The sequence below is a fragment of the Trachinotus anak genome, unplaced genomic scaffold (assembly GCF_046630095.1).
Source record: "Trachinotus anak isolate AG129_WGS33_773 ecotype Australia unplaced genomic scaffold, CSIRO_AGI_Tana_v1 ptg000007l, whole genome shotgun sequence".
NCBI classification, from domain to species: Eukaryota; Metazoa; Chordata; class Actinopteri; order Carangiformes; family Carangidae; genus Trachinotus; species Trachinotus anak.
Genome location: NW_027273858.1, coordinates 5461049 through 5487143, shown reverse-complemented (window position 1 = coordinate 5487143; position 26095 = coordinate 5461049). Strand labels below are relative to the sequence as shown.

Below are 26095 nucleotides of genomic sequence, written 5' to 3'. Positions count from 1 at the left end.
CTCAATTCAACTGAATCTAACATGCTTAGATATTTGGACTTTTCACCTCAAAGGCAGGTATCTGGTAAATATTTTGTCATCCCTACTAGAACATTACAGATGCTAAAAACGATATTGTGCTATTTCTGGAGCATGTCTCATCTAAGTGTGGAATTTTTATATTTCAGGGGCTCAAATTCCTTTATTGATGTCCTATAAAGAGTCTAAACAACCATGCTGGGAAGTCTCTTTTTCAAAGGGATATAGCTACAGACCAGCGAACCAGTAAAAATTAATTAAGCTGTCTTCATCCAAAAAAAAAAAGAAAAGACAAGAAAAGAAAAAAACAAAGAAGCAGATAAAGGGCTCTGTGTAGGCGGAAGTGAGTTCATGAGTAATGTGTGTCTGAGACAATTATCTGCATTACTGAATGGAATTCTGCCAAGATAAACTAATGCTACAAAGCATCTTGCTGCAAACACACACAAATACTCTTTAAGTATTGTCACTTTTTAATTTCCTGTTTTGACTACTATCGGGTGCTTTGTACAAATCTAATTAGATTTTCAGCATTGTGGTGTAGGGTACATTTATTCACCACTCAGTTAATTGAGAGTCTCTCACTGTCTCCTCTTCCAAATTTGAAAATTACTTGTTATTATCTCTTGCATTTCTTAGATGAGATTATTAAGAATCATTGCGCCATTATTACGTGAAGAGCACTTTCATTTCAACTTCTGGCTAAAAGAAATCAATGAATCAAACCCATTAGTGCTCCTGAGGGGAATGACTAATAATTTACAAGTTTTTTAATTACCTCAACAGCTAAAACACATTTCATCAATAAAACTGTACTCATCACTCAACTGTACTCATTATCTGCCTTTGTTTACATGATTGTTATTGACCTATTTGAAGCCATTCTTGGTACACACCCAACTCTCAGTTTACCTTCACTATTGAACCAGAAGAGGGCTTTAAGAGTTAGCATGTTGCTCCAAAGAATCAAACTATAGTACTGATTAAAATGCCTTCCTTTCCCCTTATAAGGTGGACATTGAGATGGATGGGAAAATGCTGAACTCTCATGGTGTTGACTTCCTGGATGGCCCACTGGGTTTGGATCTGGATGAGAAGGATCTGGATGAGGAGGAGACCCGCAGAGACATGGCGAAGATCCTGAAGGAACTCAAACAGAAACACCCTGACAAGGAGGTGAGTGACAAAGTTAAAACGGAGCTCACATAAAGTGCAATGGCAGTTTGACAAGAAAAATATCCTGTCGCTGCTGCTCCTGTCAGGGTTGTTTTTCTCAGTATTGTTTTTTTTGTATAGGGAATGAAATGACAAAAATAAACAGCAACAGATGCCGCACTTTCTATTTGCTTCCATTTTCACAGATGATTATGGTGATGAATGTAGCTAAGGCCTCATCACAACCTCTCAGATCAATTTGATAATGTTACATCTAAATATTGCAAAGGGAATGGAGAGAACCCATTAAATCAATATAAATAAAAAGAAAAACACAGATACTCCAGTTGTCGGCAGTTCAGACCCCAGTGATGATGAAAATATAGGAATTTCTTATTGCTGCAGAGCTTTATTGTTAACACTGAAAGTCTTATACTGTCTACTTAGGTCTGCATATACTGTACAGTACAGTTAAAGTATAAGAGATTAGAGTATATCAGAGTACGCAACATATTGTAAAGTACTGCATAGATTAGGAACTTTGCAGAACCTACCTTGATTTAGCAGGTAAAGGTTGTTCAAAGTAAAAATGTGTGTTCCTACCACTGTGTCTATCTTTGCAAACCTCTGTAATTGAAAGCAACATCAATATATTGTAGCCATCAAATACTGCGTGTTGAGGTTTGGTCTAGTCAGTGCTCCTCCTATTTTTTTGGCCAAGGTTTAACACTAAAAACATAATGGAAGCTGCAAACATCAAGACAAGGTGCTGAAATGGCAACTCTTCTTACATGCATGAGAGAGCCTGCTAAAATAGGTTTCTTACGCTTTGGCCCTCATCTCTATATGGATTAACAATGGGGCTGATTAACCTGTTGTCAGATACTAGCAGGGGTTTTCATTTTGCTTTGCAGTCGTATTTCCACATCCAGTGCTTTGACATTGCTACCACAATATTGGCTGCAGTAGATCTATATCTATAGCTGAGAGGAACTGGATCCCAAAGGTACATCTTCATTTTTGTTCAAGACTGGGAAATTGAAACTGGTGTCACCGTTTTGAAACTACTAATTTTTGTAGGCACAGGTTCTACTTTGTTTAGGATCTTGAACATCACTAACTTCGGTCTAATATATTCCCCTCATATTCTACAATAATAATCTGGTCAGAGAGGCGGACTTGTGGGGTGAGGAAGAACCTCAGGATTCACCCAGGAATTCAGTGTAAGAATACAAGAATACCACAGCAGATTGGATGTGGGCTTGAACCTTGACCCTTTTGTTTAAGAATGACTTCCATACTTATGCTGTTGTTGTTTCATTTTACACGTCATGTACAGCTGTCCAAGACCTCACAAAGCCTTGGATAATCTGACAAATAAAATCAATATAACAAAATTACAGACACTGTTGATAGAAATTTCAGTGTTGACATATTAAAACAGCATGGCTCATTCTGAGATCACCGTTCTTTGACCATTCCTAATGTTGGATTCATCCACACCATTAAATCTTATTTATCCAGACAAGCTTGAGGAAACTCTGTAATTCAGCCAGTCAAGTCCAATGTTCAGCAATGTGTCTTATTCAAGCAGACAAGTTTTGACAAAAAGATTTTTTTTTTCCCCCCGCAGTAGAGGATAACACACCACATCCACTATTCATTCTGGAGGACAGATTTTTTACACTGTTTGTGTGCTTTTATGTTTTCTCTTACCAGGTGGAACAACTCATTGAGCTTGCCAACTACCAAGTCCTGAGCCAGCAGCAGAAGAGTCGTGCTTTCTATCGTTGCCAGGCGACCCGGCTGATGACAGGCGCTGGCAACATCCTGAAGAAACATGCCGCCGATCAGGCACGAAAGGCCGTCAGCATGCACGAGGTTCGCTCTGATGCTGGTGACAACGACCCCATCTCTAAGATCTTCTTTGAGCCTGGTTCTTACCAGTGCCTCGAGAACTGTGGCACAGTGGCGGTGAATGTGGTGCGTCGTGGCGGCGACCTGGGCAAAACGATTTCTGTGGAGTACCGGACAGAAGATGGCACAGCCAATGCTGGCTCGGACTATGAGTTCACAGAGGGCGTGGTGGTGTTCAAGTCTGGCGAGACGATGAAGGAGATCCGTGTGGGGATCATTGATGATGACATCTTTGAGGAGGATGAGAATTTCCTGATTCACCTATCCAGTGTCAAGGTGTTGACATCAGAAGGCGAGGAGCCAGAGGAAGGCGAGTCAGCTAATCACGTGGACTCTGTAGCCTGTCTCGGCTTGCCCTCCACAGCAACCGTGACCATCTTTGATGACGACCACGCCGGTATCTTTACGTTTGAGGAGCCTGTATGCCATGTGAGCGAGAGCGTTGGTACCATGGAGGTGAAGGTGCTGAGAACATCGGGGGCTCGCGGCGTGGTCATGCTGCCGTACAAGACGGTGGAGGGAACAGCACGAGGCAACGGAGAGGACTTTGAAGATGCTCATGGCATCCTGGAATTTCAGAACGATGAGATCTTGTGAGTAACTCTGACCATTTACCTTTAAAATTGAGTCATTGTGACGGTGCAGTTGTATCATGCTCAGTGTGATGTTGCAAATGTTATTGCTGACGATGTGAGAAAGTGAGGGTGTGAGTGAGATGTGGTGGTCACGATAAGCGGACTGCTCATTGGGGACTTGACGAAATCAACAGTTCCCCACCCTTCTATGTGTTTTTACCTTGTCTCTATTTTTTACTTTGACTCATTCATTCACTTCTTTTATATTCATCTCTTCATTCCTCTTTTCTTTGGATTCTGTTGTGCTGCTGTTTTAGTCTGCTGTTGGTTTCACTGGTTTCTACACTCTGTATTGCTGTTCAGTCAGCACCATAGATTTAGTTTGTGAGTTGCAGAAGTTGGAGAAAGTGGATTAATTGTTGGATGTTTGATGGTTTGATTTTTAAGGAGATGGTCTGTAAGGGCATGGAAATTGAACAAGAAGTGTTAAAGTTTCTTTAAGTAAGGCACTTAATGGAAACCCAGGAGGAGCTGGTTGCTGGAAACAGTACAAGAACTCAATAAGCCGCAGGGAATCAGGGCAATGCTAAGTAGGAGCATCTATCTCGTCAACTTAATTTGGATACACAAAGCCTTTTTCTTTTTTCTTTTTTTAATAAATCCCAGTTGCCCTTTTAGGTGGCTTTATACTGTCTGAGAACATCCCAGAGCAGTCACTCATGCAGCCAGCATTTTTTTTTTTTTTTTTTTTGGTTGTCTTTCCTGTGTGAAAAGGACTTGAAACTCTATTTAAGGATCCCTGCTGTGAAATGCTACAGCTACAGTTCAAAGCTCTTCTTAGCCAAACTGAGAAGCCTTATTATCTACTGATGACTCATGGTGAGGTTCATGATTGCTATTGAACCACATTTCAGGAGGTCTTTTACTGCAGCAGTGATTGTGCTCACGGCCAGCTGCCGTACTCTTCATCGTGACCCACTCACAATGTGAGGAATTAGCTCAAGCTATAAGCCAAATGTTTGTACAATGCTGACCACTTTGGGTTGAAACCAAACCAAATTTCCCAAGTCCTCCTTTGTTCTTTAAGTCTTTTATAGTGAAAACAATTGCTGTCAGTACACACATACCATTGTGACTAAATGAGTTATTTTCTTCCTGCTCTTTTATTTGATCCTTACTTGGCAATAACTGGTAATATGATACACTGACTCAAATATTGACAGTAGTGATAGGAATTTCTTCTGAATAATGCTAAAATATTTTGATTATAGGGTATTCTACAATGTCATAATGGTGTTAGATGCTAATTTAAGCTTGTTAACAATAGATGTCAAGCTCACAGTGTCATCGTGTTGCACACAGGCTGTGTTACAATTGCTTTTCTAAATTGAACTATTACTTAAATCTCCAGGTTTATGACATCTGCGTATCAATGTATAGTTTTATGGTTTGTCGCAATTTTTAGTATCAATGGCAATACATCTGACTTTGATTTTTTTTTTTTTCTGCACGACAGTGTCATATGGATTTGCTCATGTGAAATTCTGTTGATTTGAATCATTTTACTGACCATCATTAAATGGATGCCTGTGTTTGGCCGTGTGTTGTGACCATTCAACCACTGAAAAGCTGTTCCAAAGCTATTTTGACATGGACCCATGCACACATGTAAATCTAAATCACACGCACCCTCTCCATGTGGAAATGGTCTCATAACGAGAGTTTTTTTTGTTATGTTTGTTGGTTTTTGTGTGTGTGTGTGTGTGTGTGTGTGTGTGTGTGTGTGTGTCACAAAACACTCAACAAGGTGGAGGTCTGGTTTGTGCGCGAAATGATAGTTTTCTGTACAACACAGAATAAGGTGGGCTACTGGTGTCTCTCCCACTTTATCTCACACACACACACACGGCATGGTGGGCGTGTTCACAATGTCACCACAAATTACTGTTTGCAGTAAAGTGTTCTCATGGTGGCCTGTAGGCCTGTTGGGCTCGTAGCTTTAGTGAGAATACAATAAACTTCACAGCTTTCAGCAGTTGGCCTTTTTTACAGTTTGAGCCACATGCTAGTTTATGGGACTTGTCAGTAGGCTCGGAGAACGCCTTGGACCGTTAATTATCGCTGAATATTGGCTAAATGAATACCTGACTCATTATATTGATGGACTTATTTAACTGAACTCCCTCGACTGGGCAGCTTTACTTACCAGTTTTTACGAGTTTTGGGACTGTTATAAATATATTTAAGGTATGATCCCATGGTTGTGGTTTAGATTTGTACAAACTTAAGTTTCTGTTATTTATTTGTACTTGTCCACTTTCCACCTTTGCTTCTGCAGTCCCACCATCCAAGAAGAACTGATCTGTCTTTCCTCTGTGGAGGTTTTCCACAATTATTTGTCCTTATGTCTTGAGACCTTTTGGAAGTTTTTCTTTTTGGTGTCAGAAAGCTTGTCAACACAGGTTGGGCATACCTGCTTTTGTGGGCTTGTAAAGATAAATTGATATATTGGATTTGATATGGGATTAAACTAGACTTGACTTGTTTAGACATGCTGTGTGTGTGTGTGTGTGTGTGTGTGTGTGTGTGTGTGTGTGTGTGTGTGTGTGTGTGTGTGTGTGTGTGTGTGTGTGTGTGTGGTGATGGTGGAGCATGTAGAGCTCTGTCTGGTTTCAGCTGGCAGGCATCAGTTGTTAGTTGCAGTAGTTCACCTTGGAAACCAGAAGTTTTCTTACGGTGCTTTTTTGGAAATCTTCAGATTGTTTTCCAGATGGAAGAAGGGTTATAATGACATGAAACAAAAGTGTGCTGTCATGATGAATGAATGGAAGAGATGCTGTCTTAGTAACAGTGTTCTGAAACTCTGCCTCTCTCGCTCACTCTCTGCTGTTTTTGGTCAGATTTGAAGCAGATGTCTGCAGGGCTGTCTGTTTCAGCCTGTGGCAGACTGCATAGTTTCCATAGCTTATAGCTCTTACAGCCAGGACTAAGTGGGTTTTAATAACACTTTGTCCAAATCAAATGATGGACTGTCCTGCTGGCTATCCTGGTTACTGTGTGTGTGTGTGTGTGTGTGTGTGTTCATGTGTACATGGGTGTTTCTCAGAGAAGGGAGGTAGAGCAGAGTGACTCTAGACTCCAGTCTTCCTAAGATTATGTGTAGGAAGAAGCCAAGTTTGATTTCCACACTGTGTTTGTCAACCACTTAATCTCTAACTGTCCTTTAAAACTATCTGTAACTATTTTGATATGATCTTACATATAGTTTAAAATGGTAGTCATTATGTATAGTAGCCTAATTAATGTGTAATATAAAAGGACCATGGTGTTTTTGTTTCAGCTTCATAACTACAAATCACAAATATTGTAACATTACTGCTGACTTCTTTCTAAAGCAACTCTATTTCATTATATTTGCTTTTATACACAAGCAATACTTGTGGTATAGGAACAAAATTGTTCTTTATTTTGTTGTTTTTACCTCCTTGAGATTTTAGAGATACTGTATGTTTTACTGCCCTAAACATCATAATTATGGGTTTATCTTTAAGCCTTCCACATATAGAATGATACATATTTGTTTCCAGGCATACTTTAGGTACATTAGGAAAATGCTGGACTGCGCTGTCTTCTGGGTAAAGTTTCACACTTTTAATGTGATGTGAGCTGAAAATAGCTTCAGCAGTAAAAAGCCCATAAACTTGCTCGTGTTGTCGCAAGCACAGTAAGTGAACATTTAACATTAGGAACACATACATAGATAAAGAGTGTTCACAAACGGCCACATGCCAAAGCATTTATAGCCTAAACTCATTTGTCGCACTTGTCCCATGATGTGCTTTTTTAGAAAATATGTGTTGCCATAGAAATACACAGCGTATGGCATAAATGAGCCGCTAGGACCCTTAAGGGAAAAGCTGAAGACATTTTTACTGCAGAAAAAAAGGAATTACAAAATAGCTGATCTAAATAGACTTGCCTCCAGGCTAACTCTACCCTGATTCTGTTTCTCTGATAAAGAGGGAGGGAGAGATATAGGGAGGGTATAGTGAGAGAGATAAACGAGTGTGAATGGAGGTGTTGATGGGAGGAGGATGGCAGAAAAAGACGGCGTGGACAGAGCTGGGAGAAAAGTTTCAGACTTCTTAAAGTTTTTGATTTTTCCTAATGTGCCATCCCTGCTTTTTCACCCCATTTACTCCCTTTTCTATCTCTGTGTGTGTGTGTGTGTGTGTGTGTGTGTGTGTGTGTGTGTGTGTGTGTGTGTGTGTGTGTGTGTGTGTGGGTGGATGGGTGTACTCTTCTATCCACCTTGTTTTGTATTGCACTGATACAGACGCCAGATGTTGACAGGCTTATTAAACAGTTGTTTTTATTTCAAGTTGTACCACTAGTACCACTAATACTACATGATTGCAACCACTTGAACCACTATGACAACTCTGCCATTAGCACTACTGTTGCTACTTCCACAGTTTATTCTACTAGTGACTTACTACAGCACCATCAGCGTCATTGTTACTATGAGTAATGCCGCTAACACTCCTTTAGCAACTAAAAGCAATCAAACACTGCATCGTCCTCAGGTTTAACAAGTCATTTAGGTTATTATATAATACAGAAATATTAACTGTCTTCAATATGACACAGTTTTACTTGGCTGTAATACAAGTTGATTTGCAAGTGGCATGTTTTTCCAGTATGGATCAGGCTTCTTGGAAAAATGGCTGTCCAAAGAAAATATCTAGCCTACAATATTAATTGTAGACTGCCTTTAAAAGTTTAGACTCAAGTACGAGTCTGCTGTATTTTTCATCATTTAAAAAAACTGCACTGGGAACAGGGGGAATTGATTCACTTTTTCTTTTAGCAAAGTTTAAGTTTGAAGGCTGAATCTTAGACTAAATGACTTGTTGATATAAATATTTTGTTCCCTAGTATTTATGTTTTAACGACTACTGTCAATGCACATCTGCTACCATAAACTAGCATCATCACACCTCTCATATAAGGAGCATTTTATCCAGAGCACCTTCCAGCACCCTTAGTGGCTCTATTTTTATTATGGTTGGTCCTGATGGAATTACCAGACCACTTAATACAAAATAGGCCAGCCATTTTTTTCCATGGCTGTTGCATTGAAACTGTATTTTTAGACAGAGATGAGGAGAATCAGATTGAATCAAGTATTAGCTTGTAAAATGTACAATAAACCCATATCGTGTGGTTCATTAGTTATCAATGAAGCAGTGTTTCCGGGGCAACATGACACTTACAAACACATTAAGGTCAAAAAACTGAGAAAATGGAGCATGAAGGTGGATGCACACAAATAAGGCACACATTTCTACACACATACATACTCACAAGGCCACTTGCACAATACACACACAAGTGGTGCACAGCAGAACACACACACACACACACACACACACACACACACACACACACACACACACAAACTCAGAGCCACTTTATGCTATTTCCAGTGGTAGCAAGTGGAGAAACATGGTACAGCTGAAAATCAAAAGGCTAACACACACACACACACACGTGAACAGACTGGGATGTCATGCTCCAATAACCAGCACAGACTGGACTAGTTGAGGTGCATGCTTCAAAGATATAGGAATGTGGGATGTGTATTGTATTTCAAAACTATAGCCAGAAGAGGATTTGTTTGGACTTTGAAATGGTATTTTGCTTGTGTTTAAAGTTTATTTTAATCAGGCTTTAATGGGGCTTCACTTTTAAGATTCCCAGCAGAGCTCATGGCTGCCTCGGTTGAGCTATTGGGAAAATTATTCAAATTCCACTTTCAATAGATCAGCTTGACCATTTTATGACAACTGGTCATCGTGTTAGTGACCTTTAGTTTAACAAAACAATCAGAGGGGGTTAAAAGCTAATCATCATAGAGAGGGGGGAGATGTGGTAATTGTTTCAGTATGTGGATAATGGCGTACATTTTCACACAGTCTCCTGGACGGCTTTCACTGTGCTGTACGCATAAAATAGTTTCGTAACAAATGAAAAGTTACAGAAAGTTTTCAGAAAAATACAAAAGTAGTCAGATGTTGATGCTGTTCAACCATCAAGTCAACAATTTAGTCAGAGTCTTCACTGCAACAGTCACAGAAGACAAGAGCTTAATTAAAGACTCACAATGTAAAAGCATCGCGCAACTAACATCTGCAGACTACAGTCATACTGTCTCCACTTTGTCATGAAGCATTTGTGCAGTCTCCACCCTATAAACGTGCACACAGACACAAAAACAATCACGTCAGCCAACACACACAGACACACTTGAGTGCTCATCCATATACTCATATCAGTGAGGTGTTAGAGGGTAATGAGGCTTGATGAGGTTTGTAGGTCATGTGTGCACACACGTACACACTTCATCCTCGTATCACTACTGAAAACCACATAAGAGCCACATTTTTACGTTAGCTATGCCTTTTGCGGTGTCTTTGATTTTCATTTGAAAAAAAAAAAAAAAAAAAAAGAATTCACCCTTGGTGCTGAACAACAATGCAAACTGTAAAATATCACACACCAACACAGACACACACACAGGCTGTGCCTTATGAGGTGTGAGGGTTGTGTTCTCATGTTACAGAGTACATGGTAATAACACCTCTCTTGGCAGGAGCTGCACACCTGTCACTGTGTGCGTGTGCATGTGTAAGTGTGCATGTATTTGACCGAGGGTGTGAAAGCAGCTGAATGCGCTTTACTGCTCAAACGATACACTCCTTACTTGATCAGAGAAACTGACAGAAAACATATCAGCTATAATTCTAATAATTTACCCTTTTAGTAATCTCGTACCATTTCATGGTAACAGCTTGTGTAGATGTTCTTACTTTGGTCAAACTGGTCAAGACAAACCTTTTCAGATGACAAACTTTGTAATTAAATGATGAAAAAGATCAGTAGATTAAAGGTCCCATATTTTACACTTTTGCAGTGTTTTGTTTGACGTGTTGATATCTATAAGAATATATACTTCTGGTATAAAGTACCAAAAACCATCTCAATGTAGTTTTACATCTTCATCATCTTCTTTCTGGAGCTCTAGTAACAACAGGTCAGTGAACCAATCAGAGGAGAGGCTCTGAGCCGCTCTCCTTATTGGCTGACTGTTTGATCTGAGTGATCAAATAAAAATTTTGCAGATTTTAGGTAAACACTCAGAGAAACCAAATCCTGTAAGGTTGGATGGTAGGTTCAGGTGGGCCATGCAGGGGGCAAAGCTGAGAGCAGTGACGATGTAGTTGTGACATCACAAAGTTACTAAAGTCCAGATGACTCGTTTTAAGGCTCTGTTTCTGAATAAAGGCTGTGTGCATTGTTCTGTGCACTGAGCACTTTGATACTTTCACAGTATAATTAATACAGAACCTGGACCTGCTTTATACAATGTGGGACCTTCAAGTGGATTAGAAAAATAGTGGCTACAGTCATGTGAAGGTACAATAGCTAAAGAGAAAGTAAACATGTAGGAGCATGTGAGAGCTTAGAGACTAACATCATGTCCAGGTATTTTCTCACCCCACTTTTCACAACAGTCAGCTTTTATGTTGGGCAGTCTGCCACAGTGTTTCTTATCAAGAGGAGCACAATCAATGTTCCAAAATCCCTTTTCAAGATCATTATGCAATCCCAGAAGTAGTTTTGTTTATTCACTGTATACAGCAGTAAATTGGTGCCGGCCCATTGCCCAAACAAAACGGATTAATTCAACCCCTTCACTGACAATCCCATAAACATAATGAGAGAGCTGGACAACACTGAAATATGCCATTTTCAGCTGTATTGCTGAAACAGTTGAGGATATCCGAGCATGAAAAATTAGCCTATTCAGTCTTTTTTTTTTTTTTTTTTTACTACAGTGAATAACAGAAAAGAGAGGGAAGAGAGAGTGAGAGAAGAGAAGGGATGGCAGGTCAGTAGTTTGACAAATGAGCCCTAACCGGCTGCCTCCACAAAACACCATCGCCTTGGCAACCACTGGGATGGAGAGAGGGAGAGAAAGAGACAGACTGAGTAGAGTGATAAAAGACATGAGGGGGAGACGGAGGGTGGTCTGGGGTAGATAGAGGTAGAGAGGAATATATAGATTTAGAGACCAGATGGAAAACTGTATTTTGTCATTATTTTATTTTCTCATTACTGCCAGATGTGTGCTTTGATTATGTTAAATGCCCATTTTGATCAGTCGAACAAGAGGGCATGACTCATTTTGCAGTAATAAACTGGCTATGCTTATTGCTGCTGAACAGCTACTTGATGCACTACTCCATGACATTTTGATATCAATCACTGTGCGCTTGCAACTTGTCACAGAATGACACGATGTGCAAGGTCCACAATAGCTCTCGCAGAGTGGTCCAGCAATTCTTTCGAAATGATGCAGTTTGTTTGAATATCCAAAGATCTGGAAGCTATTAAGAGTAAAATTCAAAGGAAAAGATGTCACAGCGCTTCCCGTGCTCCTTAACAGGTGATTTCTGGGAAATTTTGAATAAAATTATGACACAGATTTCCTTCGAACTTGTTGACCATCACTCTGGCCTAGTCTGACTCACCAAATGTAGACTGTGGGTGTCAGCCCATAAGCTACAGGGAAACATCAACATCCTGCGAGCTAGCAACCCACATGCTAAAAATGTTATGTTTTGACAAAGCTTTGGTTCATGCAATCAAACAATCAAAATACGTCTTTAACAGTTTTTTTTGTTTTGTTTTGTTTTGTTTTTCAAAGAAATCAGCCACCAAAACAACTACTATTTTGCAGGAGCACTGTTGCTACGTCCTGGGCTTAGCACTGCACAAGACGATTGTGAATGGACTTAAGTGATAAAAACAAGCCAGAATGTTTTCTTCCCCTAAAGCAGAATGATAATGGTGCAGCCAGACCATTCACCAGCATTGACACAGAGCTGTGGAGATGGGTCTTGCTATGTGAGACGACCTCTGGCAAGAGACGAGACAAGGCTCACTGATTTCACCAACCGTGTCACAATTCCTATTCACGACTCTGCCATTCAGCCCATTCAGCTGCATGAGGAAAGGGTTATCCCATTATACAGCCCCACCCATTTGTCAGTGACAGCTCGGGTTACAATTCCTCTGCCCAGTTTGGGAATTCAGCCCCTGAAACAAGTATGGGCAGTTGAACCGGCTCAAGATTGATCTCCCTCTTTATTTCTGACATCTGACTTTGTAGCTGGGAGCTGTGTACGTTGCTCACCAAGGCTTACGGAGAAGAAGAAGAAGAAGAAGAAGAAGAAGAACAACAACAACAACAACAACAACAACAACAAGAAAAAGGAGATAGGACTGTCGAAAAACAAAGCAGCGGGTATAAATCTCTGTCAGGTTTTCAAAGTGAGGACAAAAGGCTGATAGAGCTGCGTTTGCTCATACAAACATACGCAGCATGTCAGTGCTGTTTTTACAGTCAAGGCTTTTATTGTGAAAATCCAAAAGATAAGGCTTTATCTCGGTATCAGAGGATGTGAGTCTTAAAGGATTATTCCCTAAAACAATGTGGCAAGCAGACTCTTGCTGTGATGAGTGAACTTCAAGGATTGACTCTGCTTTGCTTCATGTTACGGTACCAGAATCACTGATTATGTTTCTGCTGCTTTCATCTGCTTGTGTCAAATCTCTGAGGAATATATTTATTGTTCAGCTTTAACTGCAAAGTCCTACATCTGCTCATGAGGCTACTCTCTATTCTCATATTGAGGAATATTTCACTGTGATGTCCTAAGCCCTCTCACTCGCTCTTAAGTTAAAACGTTAACTCTGTTTGCACTTCATCTGCCATTCTCTCTTGTATGTTGTAACTCTCTTCCAATGCATCCGCACAATTAACCAGGTCAAACTAATTGCTCATCTCCTGCACGCGGTCAATTAAGGGCAATTCGATGATGAAGATGAGGCAGACAAGAGCCAGATTCAAACCTGTGGCTTCTCCTCATCTGTGGTGCAGCTCTTTGCTCGGTGCTTATCTACAAGGGAAGCGCTTTAATAAGAGCGCTGGTGTATTCCCTTGCCTGTCTGCCTGTCTGCCCTAAGTAGTTTTAATGGATGACTATGAGCAGGCTAATACTGTTATGCTGATGTTAATTTTTTGGCGAGTGGGGGCCTGTGATATTGGAACTGAATCTCACCGGGTTATTTATCCTCCATGTTAGTCACAGAGGCACCACAGAGGCAGGAAGACAGCCAAGTGTGTGTTTGTATGTGTGTGTGTGTGTATGAAATTGGCAGGTCAAGTGAAACAGATGTGTCATTATTGTTTACATTATTGCAATTGAATATATTAAACTGTGTGTTAAGAGTTGTGCTACATGAGACCTGATCCGTTTCTGGGTCCCTGAAGACTCAGGTTGAGTCTTGGGGCTGTTTGGGGCTCAGACTGTGTTTGGTTATTTTTCAGATTACCTTGTACCTTGCAACACCCAGCGGGAAAAACAAAACAGGGAGAGCGTTAAATTAACAAACTAATGGCCAGTAATGGATGTGAGAAAACAGGGAAGGCCCTGCTCATTATGGGAACAATATGACCTGCATGACCACCTGGCTAGTTCTGTTCCAGATCATGACTGTTTGAACCCTCAAGTTCGACTGGGAAAAACAAGGTTTATGGTTTACCAGCTATGTTTATCTGGCCAACACTGAGGAAAAGAATCACGTGAAGTTTGGAATTAATTAAGATAAATGATGGATTATTATTATTATTATTATTATTATTAAATGTCATTGTGTCATGTGAAAAAGATTCTGTGTGTCCAAAGCAGGGGCATATATTTGTCTTTACTGAAGGTAGAACAGAAATATTACTTTGGGTCAGGTCAGGTCCAGGTCTCAGTTTTGGCCGGGCCCTAACATGTGATAAAGGCCGGGTGCAGGTCTCAGTTTTGCTTGTGCAGGCTATTAGTGTGTTTATGGCTTGACTTTATACCAGGATTTATGGTGAAGTAAACCATATTTGAATTCATTATCAAATCAGAAAGACAGTATTTTCTACAACAAACCTCTGTGCATTTGTTGTCTGTGTGGGTTCATGCATGTTTTCACTTTGCCCATTAACACCTTTTGCAAATGCAGAACACACCGAGTTAACTTGTTGTTTTTTTTCTCAGCATGCTGCTCTATTAGTGCAATGTTGCTGTGGGTAACCGCAGCAATGGCTGGTGCAGTATGCAGTCTTTTGCTGCCAGTTGTAGTAAAAGCTCAGACCATTTTACGCTCTGCTGGGCCTCTCTTTCTTTCTCTTTCTTCTTCTCTGCTGCTTATTGTGCTGCACTGACAGAGAGAGAGAGAGAGGGAGAGAGAGTGAGATGGAAGGAAGAGAGAGAGAGAGAGAGAGAGAGAGAGAGAGAGAGAGAGAGAGAGAGAGAGAGAGAGAGGGAAATCAGTGGATGTAGAGAAAAACTGATGAAGGACTGATAAAGGAAAGACTGTGAGGAAATGAATGGAGAAGAGAGAAGAGGGGAAACACTTGTGGAGCAGAGAGACTATCAAAGGAGAGACAAAGAGAAACTGCACTGAGAGAGAAGCAGAGGTAGAAACATACAACACTTCATCCGATCCACAGAGCCACAACATAATATTCTGTAGATTAAACATTTCTCCTTCCTCCTTTTCATCCTCATCCTGACTCCAACTCCTCCCATATCACTCAATCCACAATCTCTTACCCTCCTTGTTTTTCAATTCAATTCAATTCAATTTTATTTGTATAGTGCCAAATCATAATATACATTATCTCAAGACACTTTACAGGGTAAGGTCAAGACCTTACTTTGTTCCAGAAAAAAACCCAACAGTTCCCACAACGAGCAAGCGCTTGGCGACAGGGGGGAGGAAAAACTCCCTTTTAACAGGAAGAAACCTCCAACAGAACCGGGCTCAGGGTGGGCCCCACAGGTTTCATAATTATAAGAATGCTAATGCCCAAACAATAACAATAAGTTATGTGGTTTCCTTGACATTAATGGCTTTAGGTTGTACTGCCGTCACTTGGTTCCAGATTAAAATGCTGTATCCCAGCAACTGGTTAATCATCAGGCTAAAGTTTCAATTTGTGCTGCACTTGTACTTGTGTTAACTAGTAAATGTTAGCTAACGCTAACATGTTAAAATAAGCCTGTGAACATGGTAAACATTATACTAGCATGTTAGCATTTAGCTCAAAGCCCAGCTGAGCCAAAGTAAAGCCTCAATGCAGACGCTAACAAACTTTTCATCTTCTCATGCTGGTTACTGAAGAAAATGAGACCAAGGAAAAGGTGTGAAATGAAAGATGGTCCAAATCATTTCCCTGATTCTTATATAGGCCAAGGCAGCGAGGGTCAAATTCTGAAAACTCATGGGATGGTGAGACAGAGATGGTCTATTCTAACACATCCCTAACTTGTTGCTCAGTTATGCTTCATTGTCTACTCTGCTCTGTCCTCTTTTTGTCTTTTGCAGTGAGTGACTCAGTAACTCACTCTGTGTCTCTCCTCACCTCACTCCATCCTTTTCTTTCACTGTGATAAACAGAGACTTCGGCTCGCAGTGTGATCCAGCTTCACCAATAAGTCTGCTGCAATATAATCACACATTATAGCTGATGGATCAGAGCTCTTAGCTGGTATCCAGCTCTGTCTGCCACTGGACACTTTCCCTGTCTGTGTCTGCAAAGATTCTCAAGTCATTGAGGTCATGGGATATCTAGAAGTACCAGAGTAGACTGTATCTGAACGTGTTTCTTTTTCTTTTACCCCCTCCCCCCCTTCACCCCTTCCTGCTGCCTCTGTGACCATTTTCTGTTTACAACACGTTAACATAGCCAGCATAGTTTTGGTCAGTTTGCAACAAGGGGAACTTTTCCAAAAAAGGATGAGACTATGTTTGGCCACATTGGACTAATGCTGGTACAGATGTGGTAGATGATGTAAGAAGTCCAGTGTTTGGCTGCAGAGGTTGGTGTAGTTGAGAATGTGAGGGGTAAGAGAAAATTACTGCGTTAGCACTTACCAGGGGGTAATTAGAAAGATATGCATCAACATATTTAAAGAAAGATCATTAAATATACAAAATCATCATTTTCAATTCTATTTAGTGTTCAAATCAGTCGTTGTTGATCTTTTATTTCAACACTTGATTCCTGCGTGGAGTGAGGGGGAAAGAAAATGATAACACCATGATAAAATGTGGTGCCAGTGGCCTAAAGACTTAAAGGAGGGGATTTATATTTGGAGGGTTGCCAGGTCGAATCCTCAAATGAGCTGAGACATTGTGGGCGGGTCAGTTGTCAACAACTACTGGTGAGGTGCCCCTTTCGTAATTAATCTCACATGTAGATGCTCCAGTGTCCAGCAGCAGAGGCCTCCTGAGCAGCTCCACGTTTTGAAAGAAATGAAAAGACTAAGCAGTTGCTAACAACCGCGTCCTGCTCGTCCTTCAGTTAAGATACTGTATCTTGAGAGGACGCTCTTCTACATTTAGGTGTTTTTTTTCCCCCTCAAATATGCATAATAAATTCAGCTCTGTGCTTTCAGCTTCTCCTCTCATTGCTCTCATTGAGCCAAACCTCTTTGTCTCTCATTTCACTCGGGCTGCTGAGGGAATATTCTGTTAATGAGAGCAGCAGGGAAACGCACAGCAGTGCTAATGAGCGACAGGCTAACAGAAAGTGAGGCAAAAAAAAAAAAAGATAAAAAAGAGTCTGCACACTCAAACCTAATGTACAATATCGTATATGGAGCAATTAGTATTACTAACAGTTTCAGCATTGTGACAGTGAACTTGTGTTTTATTTGCCTAATGAATAATTCAGTTAACCTCATTCATTAGCTAGGCATTTAGATTTGTCTTACTTCAGCAGATGATTTTCATAGAGAATATGTATGTTTTAGCTTGAACCTGGTAATGTGGGGGTCTTGTGAATGATTTGTATGGGTTACACTATTGTCTAACTATTCTGTATGGAACATTTTTAAGATTTAATTGCAAAAAAATCTGGAAATTCAAGGTGATTTGTGCAGATGATATTACTGCAAGAAAGTAGCCTACTGCATCCATGTGATGCAAAGCTGGACGTTCTGACTTTCCGCTGGATAAGGTATTTGCATATTTCATGAAGCCCACACGCCGATACATCTTTATTCTCAGCATTTCTATTTGTGATCCAATGTTGCAACTAGTCAACACTGCACTTGTAAAAAGCCCTCTGTGAACATTACTAGGAAGGTTTAAAAATCTAGATGAGCCTGGAAATCTGTTTCAATTCAAGTGAACAACACAGAGGCACAGTGTGAAGTTGGATGTCTGAGGACGAACTGTGAGGTGAGCCGAGAGCTGTGATAACCAAGTGGAAGTTAAACTGATTTGTGGTGCTTAGTGGCCCGAATCACTGCAATGGATTTGATGCAAGAGAGTGAGCCTTGCCTGGAGCGTAGCTGGAATATATCTGATCGCATTCACAGTGTGACTGACACACACGCACACACACATACAGGCACACACACAAAATCCCTGTTCTTCTGAGAGCTGCACTGCTTGCCGCATGGTGAGAAAGTACACACAACAAGTGCCGTGCTCCCCGGTTAAGTGCATTGCTGGACAATGAAGAACACACGCACATTCTCTCTCTCTCTCTCTCTCTCTCTCTCTCTCTCTCTCTCTCTCTCTCTCGCGCTCTCTCGCTGCAGCAGCTGCAGTGTAAGCTAATCTGTACGAGCTCCAGTGTGCAGAATCCCTGGCTTACAGAGATCTGATACCGATTCATCTGTCTCTCTTTTTCATCTCTTTCTCTCTCCCTGTCTCTCTGTAGTGTTCAAAGCTGCAAATGTGTTACATCCACGTGCTCCCTCAAAGAAACAGGCTGATCAGGAGAATACAGGCTCTGATCTTTGATTGATTTCACCTATTAAATCCACTTCAGTCATGAGGGATTTAGATGAAGCGCAGGAGGCAGCTTAGACATCTTTAAAGCAGCAGGGAACCAAAATATGTGATTTCTTCGCCGTTGTGTCATCTTATTACCTTTTTTAGACTTAAGGCTTCAGTTCACAATTGTTGATGGCACGATTTTCACCCCCCAAGGCAGGATCTACAGTATATGGTCTGTGTTGCAGGTTCCAGATGTGCAACCATGCAAACCGTTATTCTGATGGAAAGGTTAAAAGAGCCGACAGGAAAATGTTGGGCTGTTGCTGTGCTTTAGCAGAATTTCATTTGCCAAATAGTTCCCAATATGAAAATACCTTAAATCACATTCATCATCTCCAAGAGCTGGAATGTCTATAATTATCATCCCTTGAAGTAGGAAAGACATTAACAAAAATACAACCACATCTTTTGTGTGTGTCACATCTGCATTTGAGTAAAAACTATCAGCACTCTTACAGTTTGGCAGAGAGGGTGCTGTACATAAGATTGTGGTTTAAGAGGCAATATTCATCGACTGTGGAAAAACCTTGTCATGCCTCTAGATCCACTAGATGAATTTTCCATGTAATCTATGATGACTGGATGTCCCAGTTTGCCAGAGACAGTGTCTGGAGCTGATGCTTCGTCACTGCCTCGGACAGCCCTCAGAAACACACAGATCGGTCACAGCGTCCTTTTTTATCTTCCCTGTGTCCTTTCTCAAAACATTTACAGTCACTCATAAACACCTTGGCCAATGTAGCTACAAGCTCATCAATCACATGTTAACTTTTGATTGCATAGAAAATAATGTCATGAAACGTTATGTGGGCAGTCTTGTTCTTTAACCCTCTGTGTTTTTTCTTCTACCCATGTTGCAAAGGCATGTAGGTGTGCAGGACATGTTTTTTTCCAAATTACCAGCAGCCATGCATGACTCAGATTCCGGTCTCTCTCCTTTCTCTCTCTCCCACTGCACACAACAACACAATCTGGCAGCTGCAGGCGCCAAGCTACCTACTGTATGTCCCTATCCAAAAATAAATAAATAAAAATAATGCCATGATTAACTGGGAATGAGCGGTTGGTTGTGCCACAGTTTCCAATCGTACAAACTGCTCCAATGAAAAGATGGAAGTGAGATAAGAGCTGAGTGCCCATGTCTTTGTGTTTTAGGGTTGCTGAGGGTCAGAGCAGCCGAGGAAATCATTGGATTTGTGCCAGTGACCTCACTTACACTCTGACTCAACAGATGTGGATCACTGTGATAAGCCTTACACTGTACGACTGCTTCCTTTGCACCCTTCCTTCCTGTTCCGCTTGAAGCTGACAGACAGCGGCGTCATGGGGGTGGGGGGTGTGAGGCCGTATGTGAGCTTGACTCGATGAGGCCCGGCTCATTCGCATGCATGCGCATGAATCACGGCCACACACATAGCTATTTTAGTTCTACTACATGCTAATCTCAGTGCAATACATTCCCAGTAGACTAATACGGTATCATCATGCACATAGTTTCAGGTTTGACTTTTTGCTATTATGCTATTTATGCTATTATAGGGGGAAAAGCTTGCATTTGCATGTTGTAGCATGCTTGCATGGTGAAGTATGACAGTATTTTACAATTCAGTACTTCAGGTCTATAGACAACATTTCATTTGGATTTTACATCAGTTTTGAGACAGTCACGGTCACATGGATAAAGCTGTCCTACATTTACTATGGGCTGTACAATACAGCGCAGGCAATACATTTTAAACAAGTAGGCTAGAATAATGCAGCATCATGTGTGCATTGTCTTAGCTCGTCACTTGTTGCTATAGTTTTTCAAAAGAAAAAAAAATCAACTGTAATGAGTTTCAGTAATATTGAATTATTGAATAATTCAATTCAATACCTCAGGTGTAGATTTCATCACAGTGTAGGATTATATTTTCATAGTGGTCGGGTCAAACACTGCCAATCCTGCTGCAGTGTGCACTGCACTGGGACTCAAACAAATGAGATGGACTCATCAGTCTGACTCACCATACACATAAATGGATTAAGTAGAAGTCATTTTCATTTCCGTCTTGGCTGCAAAACTCAGCAATAAAATCCTTGTAATCCAACTTGGATGCAACATCCTTTTCATTTTATTCACGGGCGAGTCCACATATTCTGTCCTGCAACATGGAGGTGCACAAATAGCTTTTAATTAGTTTTAACTTTGAGAAGCATTGCACATCCGATGCTACCAACCCTAACCCTGGGATAGTCAATAGGACCTTGAGCACCAATCTCACAGTTTTGGAAGGTTCCTTCAATCCCTTGGAGAGGTGATCATGTTGGAATTATCTCTTGAGGGATCCTCAACTCGTGGAGGAGGTCCTGAGATTTGGATGTGCTCAGAGCATCATGCAATTCTGTGCTCTGTCTTTGCAGGTCAGGTTAGAGTTCAGAAAAATACACACATTTTATCTCATGAGTCATGAGAGTCAGATCAAGAGATTGATGCCTGTGTGGTATCTAGGAAGCTACATCAAGCATCCAGTTAGCTTAGCTTAGCATAAAGACTGGAAACAGGTAGAAACATCTAGCTTGGTTGTCCAAAGGTAAGAAAATGTCTCATAAAGAAAGCGTATTTCACGAATAGTTGAGCTATTCCTCTCACAAGAACAAACATAAAAGAGAGAGCGACACACAGAAACATAAAAATGATTAAAGTCGTTGTGGCACTTGAAGACCTTTTGGCCACAGCATCGTGAGCCATATCTGTGTGTTATGATGTGGCACTGACAGTATTTTTCTGTCATCTCTGTTTCCCTCAAGCTGGTCTCCAAACTGCAAAGTGTACAAAGCCTTGGAGACAAATTTTGTGTGCATATGTGCGTGTGCAAGTGTGTATTAAAGAGAGAGAGAGAGAGAGAGATACTGGCCGTAGCTGCTTAGCTTTCTGTGAATAACTATCTTATAGATTAAGTTCACTGGAAGTAAAAATCTCCAATTTACTTAAATTAAATTAGCAATACACTCCCCAGTCGAAACACTGACCTGTGTGTCTGTGTGTGTCTATAAGAGAGAGAATGTGTTTTTATATGTGCATACAGTGTGTTTGTTTATGTACTGGAAGGTAATTATTTTTTTATATGCATAATGTATGGATGCATGTACCAATATCATGCAACAGATAAATTATCCATAATTCCTCATGTCAGCTCAGGCCCTAAGGGATCCGACCCCACTGAGTTCTCCCGCGATCCCGGGAATAAGAGTATAATTCGGGAATTCCCAGCTGGAATTTCCTCGCAGCTTCTTCCGACCTGGAATGTGATGGTAGAGACTCTGCGGAGGGATTTGGTGCATGTATGTGAGCTCTACCTCCGTGTTCTCATATATCACTGAGTTGTCATAAGCTACCGTTGTGTGGCTGCCACAGGATCTGAACCCGGGTATAAGGCTGACTGTTTATCATTCGACCTCCGTGTTAGGCGTGTGGTCTTAACATCTGGGAGTTCAACCCCTGCAGCGGGCCTGGCTGTTAAAGTAGAAGTCTGAGTCTGAATATGGAGACAGTGTAGTAGCACACACTGATTCATCTTAACATGATATTCAGTCTGTGGAGTCTTCACTTACTTTAAACAAACAAGAAATGATCTGCCACTGGGGAGAGATGAATCGCTTCTTTCCAAAACAGATTACCTAGTTTAAGATCATGATATTTTTGTGTAAGCATAATGGTAAAACCAAACAAACCAAGCTTAATATGAGACTCTCTAGAGAATACAAACTACTCCTGAGATTTTACATTTCCCTCCATTTCAAAAAGCAATTTGTGCATCAGAAAACCTCCAGACGTGAATCTGTTACAGGTTATGGACCATATATAGTCATTATAAGACTATAAATATGTTCTTAAGATAAGATAGCCTTTATTAGTCCCACAGTGGGTAAATTCACAGTGTTACAGCAGCAAAGTGCCAGTGCAGAGAAAAGAAAGCTGCAAAGAAACTTCAATAACAGATATTTAAGAAAGATAAATTATAAGAATATAATAATAGGGAGAAAAGACAAGAATATAATAATATACAAATTATATATAGTGTCTTCTCTAGAGACTTAAAATTTTCTTGCTTCAACACTAAAGATGGGGACCATCCAGGAGAAAATTCAAGCTAATTATTTCTGGACTAACCAGTAGTAAGACTGGGCACCAAAGAGAGAAAAGCCAAAGGGTTTTGAGTAGATGCTATTTCTGTTCAGGCTAAAATGTAGACACTATCTCTCAACACAATAAAATGACAAGTGACTATTTTTCAAGGCTAAATGAAAATGAATAGTTATTAATAATCCAGTAGCCTGTAAAATGTTTCTTGACAAATGTACCACAACTCATTTTCTCCCTACAAAATAATCACAAGAGACTAAAATGTATTGAGCTAGAAAACATTGCCTATTCAGAATCTAAAGGTCAAACATACCTGCTGCTTCCTGTCCCCTGTGCTTCCTGTATGGAGAGGAACGTGGGGGTGTCTGTAAGTTTATTAAAGCTAATTGCAGGTCTGTAATGAGATGAATGGTGATTGATACTAATAGGAGTCTTGAAGGTTAGCTGAGTGCAGTTCACCTGATTAAGATAAATGAGGGTTTGATTCCTTTGTCAAATTATAGGGAGGTTAAATATAAATAAATGGAAAATAAATAGACTGTTCGATGGATTGATGAAAGGAGAAATGGAGGAAAACCTGCGGACATTCATTGTTTTGTTCCACTGTTCAAAATCATTTTAAAAGTCATCATTTTCATACAAAACTAATTACAAAGACGCTCTGAGAATTTTCTTTTCTCCCTGTCAAGGCACAAAACCCTCAGAAAAACTCTCCGTGGAAATGCAGGCTAATGAAATTCTTTTAGCGTTTAGCAGTTGTTAAGACAGAAAAACCTGCCACAGCTATTATATAATAAAGGGAAACTCTGGGATAATTGGACATTAAAAAAATCAATGAACAAAATGTAGCAACCACAACTATGCACGGTTTACATGTCAGCTTTGCAGTATTTATTTGAGTATTTAATGCCAGGCCAGGATGAGGAATTTGATATTTGATCCTGAAACATAATATTTATACTAATATCAGCCCTGATATGGATGAGAGGCAGCCGGTAAAACAAAGCAAATGAAGAGTGCAGTGTAGAGACAGAGGCGAATAAATCCACTGTCCAATCTATCAGCAGTGGCAGGTTGTCTATATGTTGGAGGACTGAGCTATCCCACAATGCCCTGGTGGCCCTGCTGCCTGTCTCCGTGGTGACAAGCATTTCCCTGGTGAGCCATGATTGGAAGACCGGACTGTCAGAGAGGACTGGCCCCCTAGGAGAGTGTGTGTGTGTGTGTGTGTGTGTGTGTGTGTGTGTGTGTGTGTGTGTGTGTGTGTGTGTGTGTGTGTGTGTGTGTGTAGCGATCTATGACTCTGCATCACATACTGACAGTGAGAAACGCTCTCATGGCTGCTTCCTACTTCATGTGCTCACACACAGACACACATGGTTTTGTAACTTGTGAGGACATTGCATTGACTTACATTCATTTCCTTGAGGCCTCAAACAGAACCGGTAGCTGTCTAAGCCCAGCCCTCACCCTACAACCAACCTACAACTAAGTCTTTACCCGAGAATAAATGCTTTAGGAATTTTTGGCCACTAGGGGGCAGCAGAAAATAAAATTCTCAGTAAATCAAGTTGTTATGCTTGTTATTTCGGGAAAAAGTTGCTTATTTATACGTTCAGGAGTCATAGATAAGTATTTATTCAGAGTCACGTTTGTGGCCACCTGATAAATGTAAGTGCACTTGTCTTTGAGCTCAGTTTTTAGCTCTGTTCACCAAATGCCCCGCTAAGTTCACTAGCTAGTCAGTAACATTGTCTGTCTGCCCTTTAAAGCTGGGCAGGTGTATAGAGGGTTTATTGGAGCCTTATCACTAATGAAATGTTCCCCACTGTGCTTGAAGACAAGGCCGATGAAAGCTGCCAACCAAAACAGTAAAGCTGTGGATCATAAAACCAAAACAATGAGCTGAAAGATGCTAAAATGCTTAAGAGCTAAGGGGAACTGCAGGGACTGTTGACAGTTCTGTCACCTCAAGGGAGCCCTTTCAAAACTACACAGTCATTTGATCCATTGTTAATATAGCATCCTTGTTCTTTGCTATTCAATAAATGAAATGAGCAGATTTGATCATGGTTTTCCCTCATTTTATGTTGATCTTTGAATCCTACCTGCCTGCAGGTTGTTTGATTTGTGACATAAACTCACATTTTCAGTTGGATGATTGCTTTAAGGGCTCAGGGCTGAGCAGCAGGGCTGTACAGTAACATAGACAGGCCAGCGGTGGATGTAGGCTATCAGCTGATCCTGTTTCCAATGTAGCACACCGACTCCCATGATGCTGCAGAGGACGAGAGAGCGGGAGAGAGAGAAAGGCCTCAGGCTCTCCTCTCTTTTCATTATCTCTCTCTCTCTCTCATATGTCCTCCTCTATCACACTTTCACCCTCATTTTAAGTTTCTCGCAGGCGTACTTAAAGTCTTTCATCACTCTCAGCTCTTTCTGTGTGATCTCTTTGAACTTTCTGTTTCTGCCTTATCCTTCCTCTACTCTGAAATTTGATACTCAATGAGGAGCACTGTATTAATCCTTCAACATACAGACACCTAATTTATGAATGTGACTGTTAAAAGCATACACAACGTTGGTGCACCATGCTAACCCTTTAAGGTACCCCGTAGAGTTTTTGGCCACTAGTAGTGCTATGGAGCAACATTGGGATGCCCAGTCTCTGTTTTGCAAGCAAGCATGAATGTAAACAATGTGCGATTTAAAATATTCATATAAATTGATTTTGCCGGCTTTTTATGTGGAAAGAGATGGACTCAACATGTTTGTTAGATCTCACAGGTAAACACGCTAATGCATAACTTTAGTTTGTTTTTCGAGAAAACTCCGCAGGTCACCTTAAAGCATATCTTGCACAGTGTAGAGTGATCATAGGCAAAACTTTTATCCAGTAAGCAACAAATAACAAGACTGGTCATTTAGGAATAAATGCTGAAAGTGGTTTTTAATATTAGTCCAACAAAGTGAACATAGCTGAGTTTATTTTTTGGAACTGTTTTAGATGAGCAACCACATATTCATCATGTTGCGACTCTAGGGATGATGCTTGCAGCCTACTGTCGTGTCCCATTTCAGGAGCCACCTGCTTCAAAGGACACAACCTATGAAAGTGCAGTCTTTGGAAAGCTGAGTCTGAACCTATACCTCAAATAAACAGCCTGCAGATGAATCACCATGGCCAATATCCAAAATGAGACAACTGACCAGCATGCAACAGATTTTGTGATATTGAGTCAATTTGGGGAAAAATGGGCCATATGACCTTTGACCTACTAGCTTTGCAGACTTCAGAAGAGACTTCCCTGTAGTGTGACACAGCTGTAGTTTAACTGTT

At 40.7% G+C, this 26095-nt stretch overlaps 1 protein-coding gene across 4 annotated transcripts in view; it reads left to right on the top strand.

Annotated features, from left to right (window-relative positions):
- The window catches only part of slc8a1b (solute carrier family 8 member 1b), a 134552-nt gene that overhangs the window by 13952 nt on the left and 94505 nt on the right, over positions 1–26095 (top strand). For all 4 annotated transcript variants that reach the window (XM_071480048.1, XM_071480045.1, XM_071480046.1 and 1 more), the window contains exons 3-4: positions 1030–1194; positions 2893–3683. In XM_071480048.1, the coding sequence (XP_071336149.1) occupies positions 1030–1194; positions 2893–3683 (956 nt within the window). The remainder of the gene's footprint in view (positions 1–1029; positions 1195–2892; positions 3684–26095) is intronic.